This window comes from Chelonoidis abingdonii, chromosome 1 (genome assembly GCF_003597395.2).
Source record: "Chelonoidis abingdonii isolate Lonesome George chromosome 1, CheloAbing_2.0, whole genome shotgun sequence".
NCBI lineage: Eukaryota > Metazoa > Chordata > Testudines > Testudinidae > Chelonoidis > Chelonoidis abingdonii.
This window is the reverse complement of record NC_133769.1, coordinates 272,045,371-272,066,508: the sequence shown is the minus strand read 5'-3', so window position 1 is coordinate 272,066,508 and position 21,138 is coordinate 272,045,371. Positions and strand designations below refer to the sequence as shown.

General features: G+C 42.7%; 1 protein-coding gene across 16 annotated transcripts in view; it reads right to left on the bottom strand.

Moving 5' to 3' along the window:
- The window catches only part of DOCK9 (dedicator of cytokinesis 9), a 334,214-nt gene that overhangs the window by 230,123 nt on the left and 82,953 nt on the right, over positions 1–21,138 (bottom strand). For 3 of the 16 annotated variants that reach the window (XM_075061516.1, XM_032771467.2, XM_032771469.2), the window contains exon 1: positions 9,849–10,050. The exons of the other annotated variants lie outside the window; for them this stretch is intronic. In XM_075061516.1, coding sequence (XP_074917617.1) covers positions 9,849–9,965 — 117 coding nt within the window. In that variant the 5' untranslated portion in view covers positions 9,966–10,050. Of the gene's footprint in view, positions 1–9,848; positions 10,051–21,138 lie in introns of those variants that run through there. 16 annotated transcript variants of the gene reach the window in all.

The following is a 21,138-nucleotide window of genomic DNA, read 5'->3' as shown; positions in this document are numbered from 1 at the left end:
AATTCCCTCCCTGACTTTGAAAAATCCAGTTTCCTGATTGGTCCTCTGGTCAGGTGTTTGGTTCCCTTTGTTAACCCTTTACAGGTAAAAGAAACATTAACCCTTAGCTATCTATTTATGACAAATACATTTAAAGTAAAAAATGCTAGACAAAAAAATGGCTCTAATAAAATATGTGATGAAATATTTTGCTTGCTGTGCTTTTGTGTTATGGACTACAGCTAGGGTGTGGTATTTACTTAGTTGAGATAATTACTAACCATGCACTTCTGCCTTCCCAGAAGAATTGCTCATGATTCTCCCTTTTTGGTCTTGTGCCTCCAGCATGAAATATGAAGGAAAAACTTTTAGCTTTTAAGACATTTTGCTCTCTTAGGCAGCTACTGGGTCTCTTTCTTTGTGGACATCAGCATTGTTTATAATAATTATTACAGCGTTCTTCACTATTATACTTTTTAGTTCAGGAGATCCCTGGAGCGACTTGCACTAAAAAAATGAAAATCTTCTATTGATTGTATCTTTATAGATGAGGGAATCTCTTGCCTTGTAATTCAGATTTCCTGAAGATACACAAGATTTACATGACCCACCCCAACCTCCCCTCCGAGACTGAAGGACTAACTGATGATGTGAGGTGTTCTGTGCACACCCTATGGAGAATCATTTCTCTACTGCAGTTGTTCTGGAATTTACTTTTTGTTGTTGTCTGCATTAACAAAAGGAAATGGAAAGGATCCTGTAATTTAGTATGTAAGATGTTTGGGGCTAACAAAACATTCTAGTCTCCTTAGGCCTTTGAGGTTACAATATGCTCAGATGGATAGTGGCCTTGATCCAGCCTATACGTAAAAACAAAACTAAATAAAATAAAATACATTCTAAAAATCTTAAAAGCAAGAATTGTTTTCCTGCATGACTTGCATTTGAGAATCTTTAAACAATGTAAGCTCTTTGGGGCACAGATCTTGGGTGAAATCCTGACCCAAACAGTCAACAGAAGTTTTGGCACTGACATAATGGAACCAGAAAACCACCACTTGTCTTCACATTTGTCAGTAATGCACATAGCACATCATATAAAACCACATGGTTTTTTTATCTGATGTTTACTGAATTGTCATTCATCCTTCTTTTAACAGCTATTTGCTAGATTCAGAGATGCCACCTTCCTTACCCCTTGGTTCCCCGTATGGGGAGAATGTGCCTCCATAAACGTAAATGTTCAGATGAAAGGTGGTGAGCCACAGTCCACCATTTTATGGTAAGTCAACTTTAATTAGCTTAATTTATTTTTAGATCAGAAGAGAGCCTCTAAAAAGCGCTCAAGAGTAGTAAAAAAGTTTAATTATTGTGAAATACTTGTGGCTTGTTAGGTGACTAAGTTTTTCGGTACCCACATATTTACTTTTACTATTGTATTTTCAGTGCGAAAGTTGATCTGAGATTGGAGGGAGGAGTTAGGAGGGTAAGAGGCAGCCATACTTAAAACAGCCATCACCGAAGGCTGGTTATTAGAATTATTCAGAAAAATTTTCCTTCTTTAAATTTGTACAAATATAAATTGGCTAAATTATCAGAATCAGGTACAAAATTTCCAAATTGGGAAATTATTGTATTCCTAGTTTGTAATGAACTAAATAGCAATGTAACAACATTTTCAATTTAAGTTCATCTGCAACAAGTGGCAAACCCTCCATACCCTCCCAAAAATGGAAGCTATCTTATAAGACCAAAAAGTACCATTGTCAAGATAAAAGCCTGAACAGTGTGCACAGCTCCTGAAATAAGTTTTGTTTTTTAAACAGAGAAGTTAACTTTACAAAGAATCCACCAGAAACGTTGCACATGTTGTAAAAGAAATTGGTTACACTTAAGAACGATTTTGATTACTATTGCCATTCACTTTTTTTTAGTTTTGGCTAATTTAGCACCTTGTTAGTTCCTGTACATTAACTAGTATAGATATATGTGATTTGATACTCCATATATTTGAGCAAAAACAGGTTTCCCTTAGCAAGACCCCAAACAAATTTAAAATATAAATTTTAAAAGGTAATCTGATTTATTGTTCACATCCTATATTCTCCCATAACCACACTTAAAGAAGTGCTTACTATACTACTACTTTATGCAATCCAGAAGTAAACCATAGACAGAATGGACAGGATGCAATACAGGCTTTTTTCATTAAACTTTTGAAAAAAGTAGAGAGTTATTTTATCAATATATTTCAATATAAACTAAAAATCAGAATCCCTAGGTTTATCTAAGAGCTAGTCTATACTGGAAGGACTAAAGCAGCGTATGAAATTTTAGACTCAGTTCTGAATGAACATAAGTCAAGTTACAAAACATCATGCTTTTAATAAATATAAATGGATGTTTAGTTGATTGCCAATGCTCATTTAATAAGGGAACGGTGACCTCTCAGATCTCAAACATTTTGATAAAACAGATTTAAAATATCCTGCACTAGTGTCACACATATTTGAATGTGGATAAACTTCTGCTTCCAGAATGGTTTATCTTCTTCCATTCAAATACAAAAACACCCATAGTGTATGAAAAAATAATTTCCTATTAAATCCCAAATTCTCTTGTCAGTGTAAATGCTGTGAAAAGCAGGGGGATTGGACTTGGGCAGTATCTCTTTAACAGATCAATACGAAAGAGAGGGTATTGTTGGTGTATTACTATATCCCTCAGGTGCATTTTGAGACAGAAGGCAGAGAGACAGCCTCCAAGAATTACAATCTCTCATAAAGACAAGGTGGGAGAGCTTGTCTCTCTCTCTCACCAACAGAAGGTGGCCCAATAAAAGATATTACCTAATCCACCTTCTCTCTCTATCCTATTCTTCTTCTTCTATCCTGGGACTGTCACACTGCATATAAGCTCCAAGAAACACACAGTGATTCTTTTTTGATGTTAAAGAACAGTCATTACATGGGGTATCTTGATCTGAGCTATGGTTTTGGTCAGATTTTTAGGGAAATAAGTGATCATAATTAAAATAAGCAAAACATGTAAAACAATCAAAAGTCACTTGAATTGTCTACATATAACTAACTATATGCAAATTATTCACCCTATTCATTGGACTGATTGTATGTATTATTCACATCCCCTACCCTTCTTCTGTTTGTGTTTTTAAATTGTTAAGCCTATGAGGGTAGGGAATTTTTCCTGTGTTTGTACAACACCCAGCACTGTGAGTTTTCAATCTTGACTGGGGACTTCGGATACTATCAGTATTTAACTACTACTACCAAAAAACATACCAATATTTTCCCATGGGCTATATTATGCCCTTAGTTTTTAAGCATAGAAGCCAAAAGGTACGACATGGTATGATATTTTTAGTGGACACAAGAACAGCGCCCACACTAATGCCACTTCAAAATTGGAGTCACCATACTAGAGTATTCTTTTCTAAACTCATCCAGGCCTTATAAGTAAGGCCTTACCAAATTCAGTCCATTTTGGTCAATTTCACGGTCATAGGATTTTAAAAATAAATTTCATGATTTCAGCTATTTAAATCTGAAATTTCATACAGTGTTGTAATTGGAGGGATCCTAAATGTAAAAGTGGCAGCGGCTGGCCGGGAGCCCAGCTCTGAAGGCAGAGCTGCCGCCAGCAGCAGCACAGAAGTTAGGATGGCATGGTATGGTATTGCCACCCTTAGTTTTGTGCTGCTGCCTGCAGAGCCGGGCCCTCCTCAGCAGCTGCCACTCTCTGGGCGCTCAGCTCTGCAGGCAGCAGTGCAGAAATAAGTGTGGTATGGTATTGTATTGTCACCCTTACTTCTGTGCCGCTGCTGGCAGGGCGCTGCCTTCAGAACTGGGCACCTGGCCAAGCTGCTCTCCGGCTGCTCAGCTCTGAAGGCAGTGCCTCCACCAGCAGCTGTACAGAAGTAAGGGTAGCAGTATTGCAACCCCACTTCAAAAACCTTGTGACCCCCCACAACTCCTTTTACGTTTAGACCCCTCCAATTACAACACTGAAATTTCAGATTTAAATAGCTGGAATTATGAAATTTATGATTTTTAAGGCAGTTCAGAAGTAATGGTGGCAATACCACAATCCTCCTAAAATAATCTTGCAATCTTCCCCCAACCCCGTTTTGGGTCAGGACTCCCAGCTTGAGAAACACTGGTCTCCCCCGTGAAATCTGAGTATAGGGCAAAAGCACACAAAAGAGCAGATTTCATGGGGAAGACCAGATTTCACAGTCTGTGACGTGTTTTTCATGGGTGTGAATTTGGTAGGCCCCTACTTATAAAGAGATCTTTTACCTGAGACACTAAAAGATCTCAAGACTTCGGGGGAATTAAAGCTGAGCATGGAAAAATAACTTCTGCAGCAATTAAAAGGGGTAGAGTTCCTCTACTACAGTCCATAAGATTTCTGAATTGAACCTAAAAGTCTGGCTATGTAGTGTACTGATCTTAGAACAAAAAGTAAGAGTGAAGTCAGAGTGAGTTATAGAACGGGGTAGGCAACCTATGGCACGGGTGCCGAAGGTGGCACGCGAGCTGATTTTCAGTGGCACTCACACTGCCCAGGTCCTGGCCACCGGTCTGGGAGGCTCTGCATTTTCATTTAAAATTAGATGAAGATTCTTAAACATTTTAAAAACTTTATTTACTTTACATACAATAATAGTTTAGTTATATATTGTGGACTTATACAAAGAGACCTTCTAAAAACATTAAAATGTATTACTGGCACATGAAACCTTAAATTAGAGTGAATAAATGAAGACTCAGCACACCACTTCTGAAAGGTTGCCAACCTCTGTTATAGAATAAGATAAATCTATACTTTTAAATATGTAGATTTTTCTACTATAGTTTCACAGTTTTCTTTTTCCCCATCTCTTTTTCCTTGTTCTAAGTAAAAGCCCGGCCACGCTGAGACAACATATCTTCAGAAGAATGCAGCACTTTCACAGGCTATTACAACTCATCCAAACAGCGACAATTGTTGTCATTTAAGATTTCCAGACAACTCAGAGATAAAAAAACACGTTTGCTTCTCCTCAGATATTTGTCTGGTGTGCAAGAGATGGGCAGTGACATTGGACTGTGTGTATGTGAGTGGTGTGTGAGGGGGAGAGATGAGTATGTGGATAAATGCTGTATCCACAATAGAGTGGTGCAATCAGTACCACTGCTGAAGACCGTATAAGGAACCACCCAGCCTGAATCCACGTAGGATTTAGAGAGAAAAATGGGTTTTGGGGACAGCTTTCAGGAGAGGGTAGGAGAAGAGATAGGTGTGTGAGGGGCATTAAAAGAATGAAAAGGGAAAAACATGGGCACTCTTGCACAAAATCAGTATGTTGAGAACAAAATTAATAAAGGAACCAAACTACATGAAGAGGAGAAATTCTTTAATTGCCTATACACCAGTGCTAGCAGCCTGGGTAACAAACAAAAGGGACTGGGATTGTTCATTTATCAGCACAAATTCAAAACGTAGCTGGTATTACTGAAACCTGGCGAGATGATTCACAAGATTGGAATGTTAAAATCTATTGTTACAACTACTTCGGAAAGATCAAGTGGACAAAAGCAAAAGGAGAGTAGCATTCTATGCTAAAAATGCCATTACCTGTTTCTGAGTAATTTAACTCAAATGCAAATGATCTGAATGCTTATGGATCAATGTACTAACAGATAAAGCACAACAAAAAACTAACCTGGATTAGAGGGAAGTGAAAGCAGTTATAATCCATATTATATTTAAAATTTTAACAAATGAAAGAAAGGGGAAATTGACAGTAATGAATACAAGTCAGAAGCTGGGATTTGTGGAAAACTAGTAAGGGAAGCAAAGGGACAGAAAGAAGTATAGGGTCAGCAGAGTTAAAAGCAGAAATGAATTTTTAAAATATGTTAGGAACAAAAAGATTCCTGACAATGGCATTGGTCCATTACTAGATGGAAATGGTAGAGTTATTATTGATGATAAATTATAAAAGGCAGAAGTGTGCAGTAAATATTTCTGTTCTGTATTTAGCAAAAACAGATGATGTAGTCTCATCAGGATAACACTCTTTCCATTTCATTAATATCTCAGGAGGATGTTAAACAGCAGCTACTAAAGAAAGTCATTTTTAAAACAGCAGATCCAGATAACTTGTATCCAAGAGTTTTAAGAGAGCTGGCTGAGAAGCTGGCTGAACCATTAATGTTGATTTTCATTTAGTCTTGGAATACTGGAGAAGTTCCAGAAGACTAGAAGAAAGCTAATGTTGTGCCAGTATTTGAAAGGGGTAAATGAGATGACCTGAGTTATTATAGGCCTGTCAGTCTGACACCAATCCTGAGCAAGATAATGGAGCAGCTAATACAGGACTTATTAAATAAAGAATTTAAAGAGGGTAATATATTTAATGCCAATCAACATGCGTTTATGGAAAATAGAACCTGTCTAACTCGTTTGTTTTTTTTAAATGAGATTACAAATTTGGTTGATAAAAGGTAATATTGTTGATGTAACACACTTCTGTAAGGCATTTGACTTGGTGCCACATTATATTTTGATTAAAATCTAGAATGGTGAAGTCAACTTGGCACACATTATATGGATTAAATGCTGGCTGCCTGATAGGCTTCAAAATGTAATTGTAAACAGGGAGTGATCATCAAAGGATGTGTTTCCAGTGGAGTCCTGTATGGCTCAATTGTTGGCCCTACTCTAACATTTTTATCAGTGACCTATAAGAAAACATAAAATCATCACTGAATAAGTTTGCAAATGACACAAAAAATGGAGGAGTGGTAAATAATAAGGAGGACGGTTGCCACTGATATAAGTAAATGCACATATCTAGGAACAAAGAATGCAGGTCATTACTTACAGGATGAGGGACACTATCGGGAAAAGCAGTGACTCTAAAAAAGATTTGGGGGTCATGGTGGATGATCAGTGAACATGAGCCCCCAGTGCACCACCTGTGGCTAAAAGGGCTAATGTGATCCTTGGATGAATAAATAGGGGAATCTCAAGTAGCAGTACTGAGATGATTTGACCTCTGTATTAGGCATTGGTGTGACCATGGCTGCAGGAGCGGCGCCAGGGTTTTTGGTGCCCGCGGCGCAGGGCTAGCTCGCCGGTCCCGCAGCTCCGGTGGACCTCCCGCAGGTGTCCCTGCGGACGGTCCGCTGGTTCTGCGGCTCCGGTGGACCTGCCGCAGGTGTGCCTGCAGATGCTCCACCGGAGCCGTGGGACCAGCGGACCCTCCGCAGGCAGACCTGCGGGAGGTCCACTGGAGCAGTCTGCCGCCCTCCCAAATCCTGGCGCCCTAGGTGACTGCCTAGGTCACCTAAATGGAAGTGCTGGCCCTGCATGGCTGAAATACTGCGTCCAGTTAGTGTTTACAATTCAAGATGGATGTTGAAAAACAGGAGTAGGTTCAGAGAAAAGAGAGTCTTAGCTTCCTTATTCAGAACTGGGTCTTTTGTTCTATTCTGGAGAAACATTGTTTTAACACCCTCTCAAAACGTTCATGGGAAAACAAAAACAAAAAACAAACATAATATCCCCTGTGAACTATAGCTGTATCAACAGTTTGCATCAGCTGAGTGCTATACTGACAGAACGAAGCATATTTTTGTTTTGTTAAAAAGATATATATTTAGTTATTTTGTCTGCAGAATAGAACAAAAGACCCATTTCTAAATAAGGAAACTAAACATTCCAAAGGGGGGCAAGAAAGCCACACAAAAACATTAGCTCATATTGCTAAGATGAAGATGTGGACCAAAATTAGAATATACCCCGCAGAAATAAAACAAGTTAAATAATAGCTTTCCTGAAAAAAAAAAAAAAAAAGTGATTTAGAGCAGGAGTTGGCAACCTTTCAGAAATGGTGTACCAAGTCTTCATTTATTCACTCTAATTTGGTTTCATGTGCCAGTAATACATTTTTAGAAGGTCTCTTTCTATAAGTCTATAATATATAACTAAACTATTGTTGTATGTAAAGTAAATAAGGTTTTTCAAATGTTTAAGAAGCTTCATTTAAAATTAAATTAAAATGCAGAGCCCGTGGGACCGGTGCCCAGGACCCAGGCAGTGTGAGTGCCACTGAAAATAAGCTTGCATGCTGCCGTCAGCATGCATGCCATAGGTTGCCTACCCCTGATTTAGAGAAGTAGGCTTCTCTCGCATTGTATTTTCTTACTAGCAGACACTTCCTATGGGGACAGATTAGACTTCCAGTGATATATAAAATGGAATTCTCCTAATGAAGACACATTACAAGAATAGGTTCTTATATATGCATGAGCAAAAAAAAAAATATATATATATATGTTTTTAAACTTCGGTGTCTAAATCGAGTTAGGCTGCTTTTTAAGGTGCCTTAGTTTTCAGAGGTGATGAATACCCACATTTCCCACAGGTGTGAAAGCAAATGAAATCAAGACCACTTATTTAGGTTTTCCAATTGTGGATTTTGGCACTCAAATGTGAAAATTCTGGCCAGGCATTTTAAAAATTAAGTGCTAATAAGCCACACAATTAACACCTTATGGATCTAATTTGCCAGTACCAATCAAGCAGTGGCTCTCAACCTTTCCAGACTACTCTACTCCTTTCAGGAATTTGATTTGTCTTGTGTATCCCAAATTTCACCTCACTCAAAAACTACTTGCTTACAAAATCAGACACAAAAATACAGAAGTGTCACAGCACATTATTACTGGAAAACTGCTTACTTTCTCATTTTTACCATATAATTATAAAAAAACCAACTGGAATATAAATATTGTACTTACATTTCAGTGTATAGTATATAGAGCAGTATAAACAAGTCATCATCTGTATGAAAGTTTAGTTTATACTGACTCTGTGATGGTGCTTTTTATGTAGCCTGTTGTAAAACTAGGCAAATATCTAGATGAGTTCATGTACCCCATGGAAGACCTCAGTGTACCCCCAGAGGTACGTATACTCCTGGTTGAGAGCCACTGCAGTAGAGCACTTATTTTTAATAACCAAGTATAAATGTGTTGTTTACTAGCTTAACAATCCCCCTGACTAATATTTGAAAAGGTTAATTGTTTTAGCTGTGGTGTGTTGGAGGATTTCTTGCAAATCACTTGCAAAAATTCTGTGCTTTCTTATGTACTATAAAAATTCCAACAGAAGCATAGAGCCCACACAACAATACAGAATAAACCCTTTTCTGAAATTCCTCCCTCAGAAAATACACAAATTATTCACTTTTCCTCACTGAGGATTATTCAGCAAGTAAGATTTAAAAAATCTTGTATTCTACACAGGTTGAAAAGTAACCTTAAACTAAGCATACCTGAATAGACTAGACTAATCTCAAAATAATTTAATTAAGACAAAGTCTGACATCTGTAATTCATATACTTAAAATATTTAAGGAACAATTCAGAAAATCTATAAAATTTAAACACACACTGCCAACTAAAAATACATTTACTGTCGTGTACTGCTTATATATTTCACAAATTAAGTTTTTACCTCCATTTAAAGAGGTGTATGATAACTTTAGACCAACTAAATACAAAATAGATAGTTAGGAAGTAATAAGCCAGGGAACCACACACACACAAAAAAAAAAAGAATATTTTGCCATCTTAAACAAAGGAGCCTCATGGAAACCAAAGATGCATAGATAATACAAACATTCATGTGCTCATTGAAAAGAACCAAAGAGAACTGATTTGAAAATGCATGTATCATCATCAGCAAAAAGTGAATGTTGAAACCTGACTCACTAGAGAAACCTAGAAGCTTCCCAGAAAGAGAGAGAACTAAGAACAGCTGGGGAACATCTCTCTTAACTACACAATTCTTACCAGCTCTTCTACTGGACTGTCCACTTCTACTTCACATGGAGCTGCATCCTTGTATTGTTGGGGAGACTCAATAACAAGCTCTTTTTTAACACTTCTAGTATTTACTCTTGCCTGCATTCTTAGCCAGAAAACAACTCAAAAATCTGAGAAATTCTGTTTTTTAGCATCAAAATAAAGAGCATGCCAGCAATTCAGAGAAAACAAAAGCTTTTTCCAGACACAAGCTGCAGAAAGTACCCACTAGTTTAACTACTAAGCTGCAGTTTGCTAAGTCTGTCATGGGGGAATGCATGACAAACGAAGCCCAGCCTCTAAAGGGTGTACCCTTCCTCTGGAAAAAAGGTGGATCCGTTTCAATGCCACTGGAACACACAGCAAAAATGGTGCAATACAGAATTTTCCTCACTATGATAACTGTGCATAATACTCACAAAATTAATAAACACCTTCAGTACTTGAGAAAAATATTTAAGAGTAAACGTATTGTAGAACAAAACAAACATATTCACTGCAGTTTGGAACTCTTTAGAAAAGCAAAATTCCAAGTATTATTCTTTCCAGATTATTCTTCTTCTCCATCCACCTTCTACTCCAGCAGCTAATTAAGTATTAGAGGGAATGCCATTCCAGTAAGCAGGGTATTTGTACATAATATTGACTCAATTTTTTCATTCTAACATTTCCTAAACCAAGATTTAAGATGGCTTTTCCTAATTTCATGATGTCCTCTCTATAAAACCTCAAATGCTCTGCAAAGATGCTAATCAGGTTGCAAAGCCTGCTTTCTATTTTTGCTTTAATTCCAAGCATGCTGGTGGTCCTCTCTCTTCCTTCTATACCATTACTCTCATCCCACAATTCAGGTCTAATTACCATAATTCATTATCATAATTGGGAATGAAAGATTTTCTTCCTCTTCCTTTACCTTTCAGACATCAAACCCAGGACCCGTGCAAGGATGTTTAGTGCCTAGACGAAACTTCCACCTTGCGCCCTTCCCCCAAGCCCTGCGGCATCTCCCTGCCCCTCCCCACACCCTGATGCTCCCCGCCACCCGCCCCTGTGGCAACTCCCTCCAGAGAAAGGGAAGCACCTAAAACATGTAAAAGGGCATTTAGTTTGATAGTTTTGTGTCTGGGAAGAACTCACTTATCAATAGACACAGCTGGAGAACCCTTATGTCTGTATAGATGTAGTTGTGAAATCCTCACTTCTGTATTGTTTTGTATGTTTATTTGCATGGTCTCTGTCTGGTTCTGTGATTGTTTCTGTCTGCTGTATAATTAATTTTGCTGGGTGTAAACTAATTAAGGTGGTGGGATATCATTGGTTAGTTAATCATGTTACAATATATTAGTAAATTTTAGTAGAATGACTGGTTAAGGTATAGCTAAGAGTATTACTATATAAATTAGGGGCAAACAGGAAGTAAGTTGGGATTCAAAAATAAGGAAAAAAACTTGAATTTAAGCTTGCTGGAAGTTCACCCCAATAAACATCGAATTGTTTGCACCTTCGGACTTCAGGTATTGTGGCTCTCTGTTCATGCAAGAAGGACCAGTGAAGTGTGAGAGTGAAGGAATAAGCTCTCTAACACCTATCTTTCAATTCTCTCAGTGAAGCATCTGATTCAGTGAAGCATCTCTCAGTGAAGCATTACACAATATTATTCACTCACTTTTATTTTGCCTATAGCACGGAAATGGCAGTTTTATGTAGTGAATGATCTTTCTGCTAAGAGCAGTTAATTCCCTTTATCTCAGCTGTGCCTTCAACACTTGAAGTTCACTTCATTCTTTTGAACCACATTCCAGATCTATACAAATTTCTCTCTCTAGGTCTTTTTCTACACCAAGATCCCTCCTCTAAGCAGTTTTGTAAGGATCACCATCTTAGTACCCCACTCTTCCTCTCATCTTTACCACCAAAACTGAAAATTTTGTATTACAGGTGGAGCCAGTAACACTGCTTTTGTTAAGGTTGCCTAACACTTTTCATTTTAAGTTCCACTTGCTTATAAAACTTTGCCAAATTTTAACCATTCTGGCTGAAGTTTTCCATGCAGGGTGTCTGCCTCAGGCTGCAATTTTTTAGGAAATTTTCTGCAAAAATGGTTTGGCCATTACCAAAAAAGATTGAGGGGAAAATGTGGTTTTGCCCACAGTAAAAGCAAAGGCAACCATTAAGTTGAGAAGCTTTAACATCTCCAGGGTTTGGACCAGTGTCTTGACATTTGGCAAGGGGATTGATTTTATGTCAGATTTTTTTTCCCCCTCTTCCTGTGAAAAACCAGCCAGATTCAGCCAAATTATAAGCCTGTGAAAATGTCAGCTAAATTCTTAGAAGATTGTAACTGTAGTGAGCATTCTCCAGCCTAGGGCAGATGAACTTTCCCTCAACTGCTCCTCCTGCCAGCTGCAAGCCACTGTGGCACCAGACACTAGAAGTGAGATGATCTGGTGATTGTACAACCAGACTGAAAACTTTTTTACTGAGATGTGTAGCACTTCCTCATAGACTCCTTTCTACTATTGTTAAGGACAGTCTGAATCATTTCTGAATATGCGGTCTTTAGGTTCAATGCCCATCCAAAAAATCATGCTTTCAGATGGAGAGAAGTTGGACTGCAATGCTTGACTCTGCCTCTCTCCTGTGTCAGTAGGTCTGGGATGCATGGTCTGTAAGCTGATGTATGGGTGTGTTGACAACTGGAGGCGGCTTGGGAACCCGAAATGTCTGGGCCAGCTGGATGCAATCAGAATGACCACTATGCCATCCTGCTTGATCTTTCTCAGCACCCGAAATAAGAAGGCAATGAGGAGAAAGGCATACATCATTTGACGTGACCAGTGAACCAAAAGGGCATCTCTTTGGCTTATAAAGTTTAAGGACAGACGGGATCACTAGATCAGCTAAGTCAGACCTCCTGTATATCACAGGCCACTACCACCACCCAGCACCTGCACACTAAACCCAACAACTGAAACTAGACCAAAATATTATAGTCCACTGGAGACCAGACCATTATGTACCACTAGCAGAGATTAGGCGGGACCATGGTGCAATAATGCCCAAGGCTCCTGCAATCGCAGGGAAGCTGTATACCCACATAATCCTGGCAAGTGTCCTGTACCCACACACCGTAGAGGAAGGTGAAAAAAAAAACCAAGGTCACGGCTGATCTGACCTGAAAGAAAATTGTTTCCCAATCTCACATATGGTGACCAGTTATATCTTGAGCATATGAGCAATGATCAGCCAGCACAACACCTGAAAGAGAATGCTCAGTGACACTTCAGAACATTGGCTCTTTCTGTCCAAAGACCCATCTACACCCAGGGGCATCCCTGATGCTTCAGAAGAAGAAGATTTTTTTTAAAAAAAAAAAATCACACTAGGGGGCTAAAATTCCTTTCCTGAAGCTTCCAGGTGGCTGAGTGTAACCCTGAAGAATGAGCTTTTAGGAACTTAAGACAAAGTTGAGCCCCAAGGATACTGAGTCCTGTCCCTTACCATCACAAGCAACCCCATCATATAATCAAACTGATAAATTTATGCAGCTCTCGCAAAACTAATTTAGTTGTTTGCTCCCATAACTCCTACTGGGAGGCTGTTCCAGAACCTCACCCTTCCATCTTGTATTTGTTTATGGTCAGTTTACACTCATTTGTTCTTGTGCCAATGGGGAGGAGGGATAGCTCAGTGGTTTGAGCAGTGGCCTGCTAAACCCAGGGTTGTGAGTTCAATCCTTGAGGGGGCCATTTAGGGAACTGGGGTAAAAATCTGTCTGGGGATTGGTCCTGCCTTGAGCAGGGGGTTGGACTAGATGACCTTCTGAGGTCCCTTCCAACCCTAATCTTCTATGATTCTGTGCAATATTGTCCTTGAGCTTAAACAGCTCTTCACCCTCCTTCATATTTAACACCTCTCCCCAATGTCTTTATAGGTAGCAATCATATCCTTTCTCAGTCTTCTTTTTGCTGACCTAAACAACCCAAGCTCTACCAGTCTTCTCATTGGATAGGCCCTCATTCCCTGGATCATCCTAGTAGCTCTTCTCTGCACCAGTTTGTTTGAATTCATCTTTCTTGAATAAGGGTTATCAGAACTGTACACAGTATTCCAAATGAGGCCTTACCAATGTCTTGTACAATGGTATTAATACTTCTCTATCTCTACTAGAAATGCCTCACTTGATACATCCTAGGATCACAATTGTCTTTTTTACAGATGCATCACAATGGTAGCTTACAGTCATCTCCTCTGGAGCCTTGACCTTGCGCATGCACACGTGCGCACACACACGCACGCACACACCCTGGAGCAGTAGATTTTGCATTTGCAAAAAGTGCCCAAGACTCCAAGATGCAAAAAGGGCTCCCCACTGATGAACCGTCTAACTCCCATTCACGCTCCTGGGGAAAACATCTGCTGAGATTCTCTACCAGCGAGTTGTGCATACCCAGCAAACGTACTGCTGACACAGACCTGGTGGCAAATGCACCATTTCCACAGCCTGACTGCCTCTACACAGAGAGTGGTGGACCTTGTTCCCCCTTACTCGTTGAGGCACAACACTACTGATATGTCTGACATCACATGAACATGTAGGGACTGAATTAGAGAATGAAAACGCTTCCAGGCTTTGGGGACTGCCAACAGTTCAAGCAGGTTTATGCGCATTCTGGATTCTAGGGAAGTCCATATCCCTGCCTTGTGCTATTAGTCTAGATCAGGGGTAGGCAACCCATGGCATGTGTGCCAAAGGCGGCACGCAAGCTGATTTTCAGTGGGGCACATACTGCCCAGGTCCTGGCCACTGGTCCAGGGGGCTCTGCATTTTAATTTAATTTTAAATGAAGCTTCTTAAACATTTGAAAAACCTTATTTACTTTACATACAACAATAGTTTAGTTATATATTATAGACAAAGAAAGAGACCTTCTAAAAACGTTAAAATGTATTACTGGCACACAAAACCTTAAATTAGAGTGAATAAATGAAGACTTGACACATCACTTCTGAAGGGTTTCCAACCACTGGTCTAGATGACAGTCTAAGTGTTGCTCCACTCTGACAAGGAAATATCCGTGATCAAGGTCTTCTCTGCTGGGAGAGAAGCAAAAGGTCTTCATTCTCCCACCAGGCTAGTAAGGATTGCACTTTGTGGGAGCGAGACTAGCCTGTTCATGTTCTCTCTGCTTGGTGAGTAGACTGTCCAGAGGGATCTCCCAAAACAGAGTGACTGAGCAAGAAAATGGCAGATGAAATGCAATGTTGATAAATGCAAAGTAATGCACCTTGAGAAACACAGTCCTAACTATACATACAAAATTATGGCATCTAAATTAGCTGTTACCACTCAAGAAAGATCTGGAAATCATCGTGAATAGTGCAGCAGGCAGTCAAAAAAGCTAGCAATGGTATGAATCAGTAGGGAAGGGATAGATAAAACAGAAAATATCATAATACCACTATATAAATCCATGTTACTCCCACAGCTTGAATGCTGTGTGCAGTTCTGGTTGCCCCATTTCTAAAAATATACATTAGAATTGGAAAAAACACAGAGAAGGGCAACAAAAAAGATTAAAAATATGGACTATGTCATCTCAGGAGAAATTCAAAAGACTAGGACTGTTCATCTTGGAAAAGATAAGACAGAGAAGATACCACAGAGGTCTATAAAATCATGAATTGTTATTTACCCCTTCACATAACACATGAACCAGGGGTCAACCAATGAAATGAATAGGCAGCAAGTTTAAAACATCATAAGGAAATACTTTATCATACACCACAGTCAACCTGTGCAATACATTGCCAGGGGATGTTGTTAAGCCAAAAGTATAACTGGATTTAAAAAAAATTAGATAAGTTCATGGAAGATATATCCATTAATGGCTATTAGCCAAGATGGTCAGGGATGCAACCCCAAGCTCTGGTTGTCCCTAGACCTCTGACTGCCAGAATCTCAGACTGAACGATGGGCTGGAACACTCAAGAAATTGCCCTGTTTTGTTCACTTCCATCCGGCACTGGCCACTAATGGAGGACAGGATACTGGGCCTCGCATAGCCATTCTTATGTTGCTATCTTAAACAAAAGGAAGTATTATCTGTAATTAGTGAGCTGAACTGATTGTTTCTGGCCACCATGATCTTCAAGATTTTAGAAATAGTAGATCACATCCTCTCAGACCTTGTTTATATTTATAAATTGGAAAAGGATAACGAGCTTTCCTACTTCTGAAGCTTCTAGTTGGCTTCTTAACTTTGAATGAGTTAGTAATTGAACTGAACTAGTTAAAATCAACTGAAATGAAGAAAATATTCTCTGTGCATCTGCAGCAGAGGCAACTACTGTCAAAAGCTGGTTTAGCACTTCAGCTAACTCTGGTTCCAGGTGCCCAGCCAATTACTTCCACCAGTTCAGTGGTTTGACTCTCTTTAGAACTTGGAAGCAAAACATTAAGCAATACATATATTTCTTTATTTAATTTAAATTATTTTAATAGACATAATAAGTTCAGGCCTTAATGTAGGTTGTCAATTTCAATTTTAAATACATATTTTTAAATAAAACCTTTTAAAATTAAATTTAAAAATCCAAGGGTTTTTTTGTTTTTAAATCATGGATTTTTAATCCACCTTGAGTGGATGAGCTCAGAGACTTTCCCCATGCAAGAGGGACTATGGCAGAAGTATTACATCTCCTGTTGAAACAGCAGCAGCAGCTATAAGGGCTTGGCTACACTTGAAAGTCCAAAGCGCTGCCGCAGGAGCGCTTCCGCTGCAGCACTCTGAAGTGCGAGTGTGGTCGCGGCACCAGCGCTGGGAGAGAGCTCTCCCAGCGCTGCAGGTACTCCACCTCCCCGTGGGGATTAGCTTGCAGTGCTGGGAGCCGTGCTCCCAGCGCTGGGGCACTGTTTTTTCACACCCCTGAGTGAGAAAGTTGCAGTGCTGTAAAGCACCACTGTAGCCAAGGCCTTTGTCACAGCAGAAGAGCAGCAGCAGCTACAGTTTGTGGCAATGCAACAGTAGGCTGCCCTCATTTGTCTGCTTAAGAGCCATCAGCTCGAGGCAGTGCAGCTAGTGGCACAGCAGCAGCAACAGACAGTACAACTCACTGCTAAACAGCACTAGCAGGAAGCCCACCCCTGTCAGCAGCAGGAACTAGAGAGGAATCAGTAGTTCCTAGAGCACATCCTGTTCATGACCAAGGAATGATTCCCCTAGGCACAGGAAGGATATATTCGTGGTCTATTTGTGAGAAACCTGGACAAAGAAAGTTAGAATGGCAGAGGTGTTAGTAATAGGATGGTCTGGTAGTAAGGCAGGGGAACTCAAGTGGGACCAGAAAGGAGACACGCTTAGGAGGTTTGCCAGGCAACTGCAGACCTGGAAGCTTGCTCTTAGGAAGTACAAATGCTGAAAGGCAGGCAGCAGAATGAGTAGAGTGTTCCTGGTGGGAAACTTAAGGGTCTACTCTTTTAAGAAAAGACAGTTACTCACCTTTGTAACTGTTGTTCTTCGAGATGTGTTGCTCATATCCATTACAGTAGGTGTGCGCGCGCCGCGTGCACGTTCGTCGGAAACTTTTACCCTAGCAACACTCGGTGGGCTGGCAGGGCGACCCCTGGAGGGCGCCGCTATGGCGCCAGATATATACCCCTGCCGGCCCACCGCTCCTCAGTTCCTTCTTGCCGGCTACTCCAACAGTGGGGAAGGAGGACGGGTGTGGAATGGATATGAGCAACACATCTTGAAGAACAACAGTTACAAAGGTGAGTAACCATCTTTTCTCTTGAGTGATATGCTGCTATCATTCCGTAGGTTGTTTTCCGCTTACCTAGTTGGTTGGTCGGAGCACAGTGAGATGTAAGATCACTGAGCCCAAGGGCGGCTCGTCTCTCGATCGCTCACCAGCGCGTGTGAGATGTACGGTCATGCCCGTGACGACCGGGAATCTCTGGATGGGGAACGTGGGCGGAAGCGTGGGACGGGGGGTGGCTTGAGCCCGCGTAGGGTGGGCCGGTGAGGTGGCAATGGACGTGAGCAAGTCTAGCCGTCTGGCATACGGACGTCACCATGATGACAGCCTTGGGAAGAGTGGGCTCTTTCATCGCTCGCCACTCTTAAATGCTGAGGATAGCGAGTCTAAGGTTTAGTCCTACTGGATGTACAAGGCGAGGCAGTGCGGAATCGCGTGTGTAGCTGCTGGTCCCTGCGCGCTGCATGCGGCTGCGAGAAGCAAGACGGTAGAAATGTCTTGGTTAATATGGGAAGGCCGAGACCACCTTGGGGAGGGAGCCAAGTGTGGTCGTCGCTGCTCTATTCTTGTTGAACGATAGTGTATGGGGTCTACCAAAGCCGGAGCCAGCACCCATCTGCCGAGGTGGATTTAGCGCGGCAAGGTCCGTCTTCCAGGACGTAGGCATCACAAGCAGTGGCTAATGGCTCGAACGGGAGGACATGAGCCGGACAAGCCACAAGGCTTGAGTCCCCGGAGGGGAAGGAGGGCTTCACGGGGGGTAGCAGTCTCTCATCCTTCAGGATCTTTCGAGACTAATATGAGTGATGAGAAAGGTGGACGTTGCCCGCCTTCCGGGATTGGACAGTGGTTGCGGCTAGATGCCCCTTTTATGGAGAGTGCTAGCTTGCTCTTGAGGTACCAATAGTCCAAGCACAGGCCACCGAAACGGCTTCAGGAAAGAAGTTTGTGTCCACTGAGAGAACGCTTCCCTTGGCGGAATATTGACGCCCGCGTGGAAGGTTATCCTGCTCCCAAGCGGACTGTTGGACCTGTGGGCGCGGCCGCTTCGATTGTTTACCAGCAGTAGCCACGCTGTTAGGTCAGGGCTGAGGTCCGAGGGGGTGGCGAGCTGCCAAGGTCTGTGTTATAAGTCCGGCAGAACTGTTAGTGGTATCGGAGAACTGGGAAGGTCGGCGCGAGATGTACCGTGCTGCCTCCGGCCTGCTGGGCGCGTTCGTTCAGCCTGCCCTGGCCTGCGGGCGCTTGAGGACTCTTGTGGACTAAAGGCAGGGTGGAACGGATAGAGTACACCCTTTCCAGGGAATGAGGACGCATCCGAAAGAGAGCCGGGTGAGCGACCTGAAGGGGAGCAGAACTGGCCTTCCTGTTCTCCTTGGAGGCAGAAGGTCTGATCTGGGGAGCGCCCTTCCGGACACGAGCCGGATGTCTGACGGTTGGCAACTGTGGGGCCAGGCGGACTGGCTCAGGCGGTCCGCGAGTGTTCCGGCCCCGGGGAGGAAGCTTCCCGCTCTATCGGTGGGCTTCCAAAGTCCACCGGCGCATCGGCTTTTGGCCAAAGGTGAGTACGATGTTGTCCTCTTGCTTGTTTAATATACATGGTGTTTGTTTGTCGTCGGAAAATGCAACCACGCCCTGCAGATGTTGACGGAAGGCTTGGCACGCCAGTCGGACTGCTCTCAGTTCGCGGACATTGATATGGAGCTTCAGTTCCTGCACGGACCAAAGGCCTTGGGTGCAAAGATGCCCCAGGTGCGTGCCCCATCCCAGAGAGGAAGCGTCTGTTAGAGACACCGAGGGCTGAGGCGGATGGAACGGTCGACCGGCACACACCAGGGAGGGAGTCAGCCACTAGTTGAGGGAGCCCAGCATGTGACGGGATCGTGATTATCATGTCTAGGGCATCCCTTCGTGGACGGTAGACCGAGGCAAGCCAGGTCTGAAGAGGGCTCATGCGTAGTCTAGCATGCTTTGTCACGAAAGTGCACGCAGCCATGTGACCGAGTAGAGTGAGGGCGGTGTGGACAGAGGTTGTTGGGAAGGCTCGTAGTCCCTGAATGAGGGAGACTATAGATTGGAACCTCTGTGGGGGCAAGCTGGCTGTTGCAAGAGTGGAGTCCAGCATCGCCCCTATGAATTCTATCCTCTGGGTAGGAAGTAGAATGGATTTCTCTAGACTGATGATCAGACCTAGACATGAGAACAGGTCTTTGATGATATTTACATGAGCGGTAACCTGAGCCTCGGAAGTCCCTCGAATCAGCCAGTCGTCGAGATATGGGAAAACATGAATTCGACGACGACGGAGGTGGGCGGCGACTACCACCATACACTTTGTAAATACCCGAGGGGCCGAGGAGAGGCCGATGGGAAGGACCGCAAATTGGTAGTGATGACGATTTACCACGAAGCGAAGAAACCTTCTGTGCGGTGGGTAAATCGCGATATGGAAATATGCGTCCCTCATGTCGAGAGCAGTGTACCGATCTCCTGGATCCAGGGAAGGGATGATATTCCCCAGGGACACCATGTGGAACTTGAGCTTCTTGATGAACTTGTTCAGAGCTCGCAGGTCCAGAATGGGCCGGAGACCCCCTTTCGCCTTGGGAATTAGGAAGTATCTGGAAAAGAATCCTCTGCCCCTTAATAGCTCTGGAACCTCCTCTATGGCTCCCAGTGCAAGGAGCCTCGAAACTTCCTGCAGGAGGAGTTGCTCGCGAGACAGGTCCCTGAAAAGGGAAGAGGAGGGAGGGTGGGAAGGCGGGGTCGAAACAAACTGAAGACGGTAGCCACATTCCACCGTATTGAGGACCCAGCAGTCCGATGTTAACTGGGACCATGCAGGGAAGAATGCAGCGAGGCGGTTGGCGAACTGAAAGGGATCCTGGGAGGAAATTGGTACAGTGCTCTCGGGCGCACCTTCAGAAGTCTGGCTTCGGTCCCGCCGGCGGTTTGGTGGGACCGGAGTTGTTACCCCCTTGAGGGCCAGACTGGCGTCTACGAGAGGTCCGGCCTCTCCTCCTGGAGAAGTCCTGTCTCGGTCGAGGTGGGGGGTAGGGTCGCTGGGGTTGGGGATCAGAAGGACCGCCTATGAGCCTGTGGCGTGGTGCATTCCAGCGAACGCATGATGCACTGATTGGCAATTGTCCCTGCAGACTTTGGAGGCGAGGGTCTGTCTTCTGGGAGAACAGACCCTGACCATCAAAGGTTGTCCTGTATCGTATCTGCGCTCCGGTGGTGACCTGCGCTTGCGCCACGTAAGCGCTCATAGCGACCCCAGAAGGCGAGCGTTCTAGCGCTGAGTCCACGCTGTCCCGTGGAGCTGGAGGGAGGTCCTTGCAACCTTTTCTCTTCCTCAGGAGAGCTGAGCAACTCTTATGCGGGATCTTGTGGCACAGTCTTACGATTGCCTACCGCCTCCCAGGTGTAATTGTATCACTGGCACGAGAGCTTGCTGATTCGCCACCTTGCTGAGCTGGAGGCCTGCCCGCAGAGTAGATATTCCTGCCCAACAAAC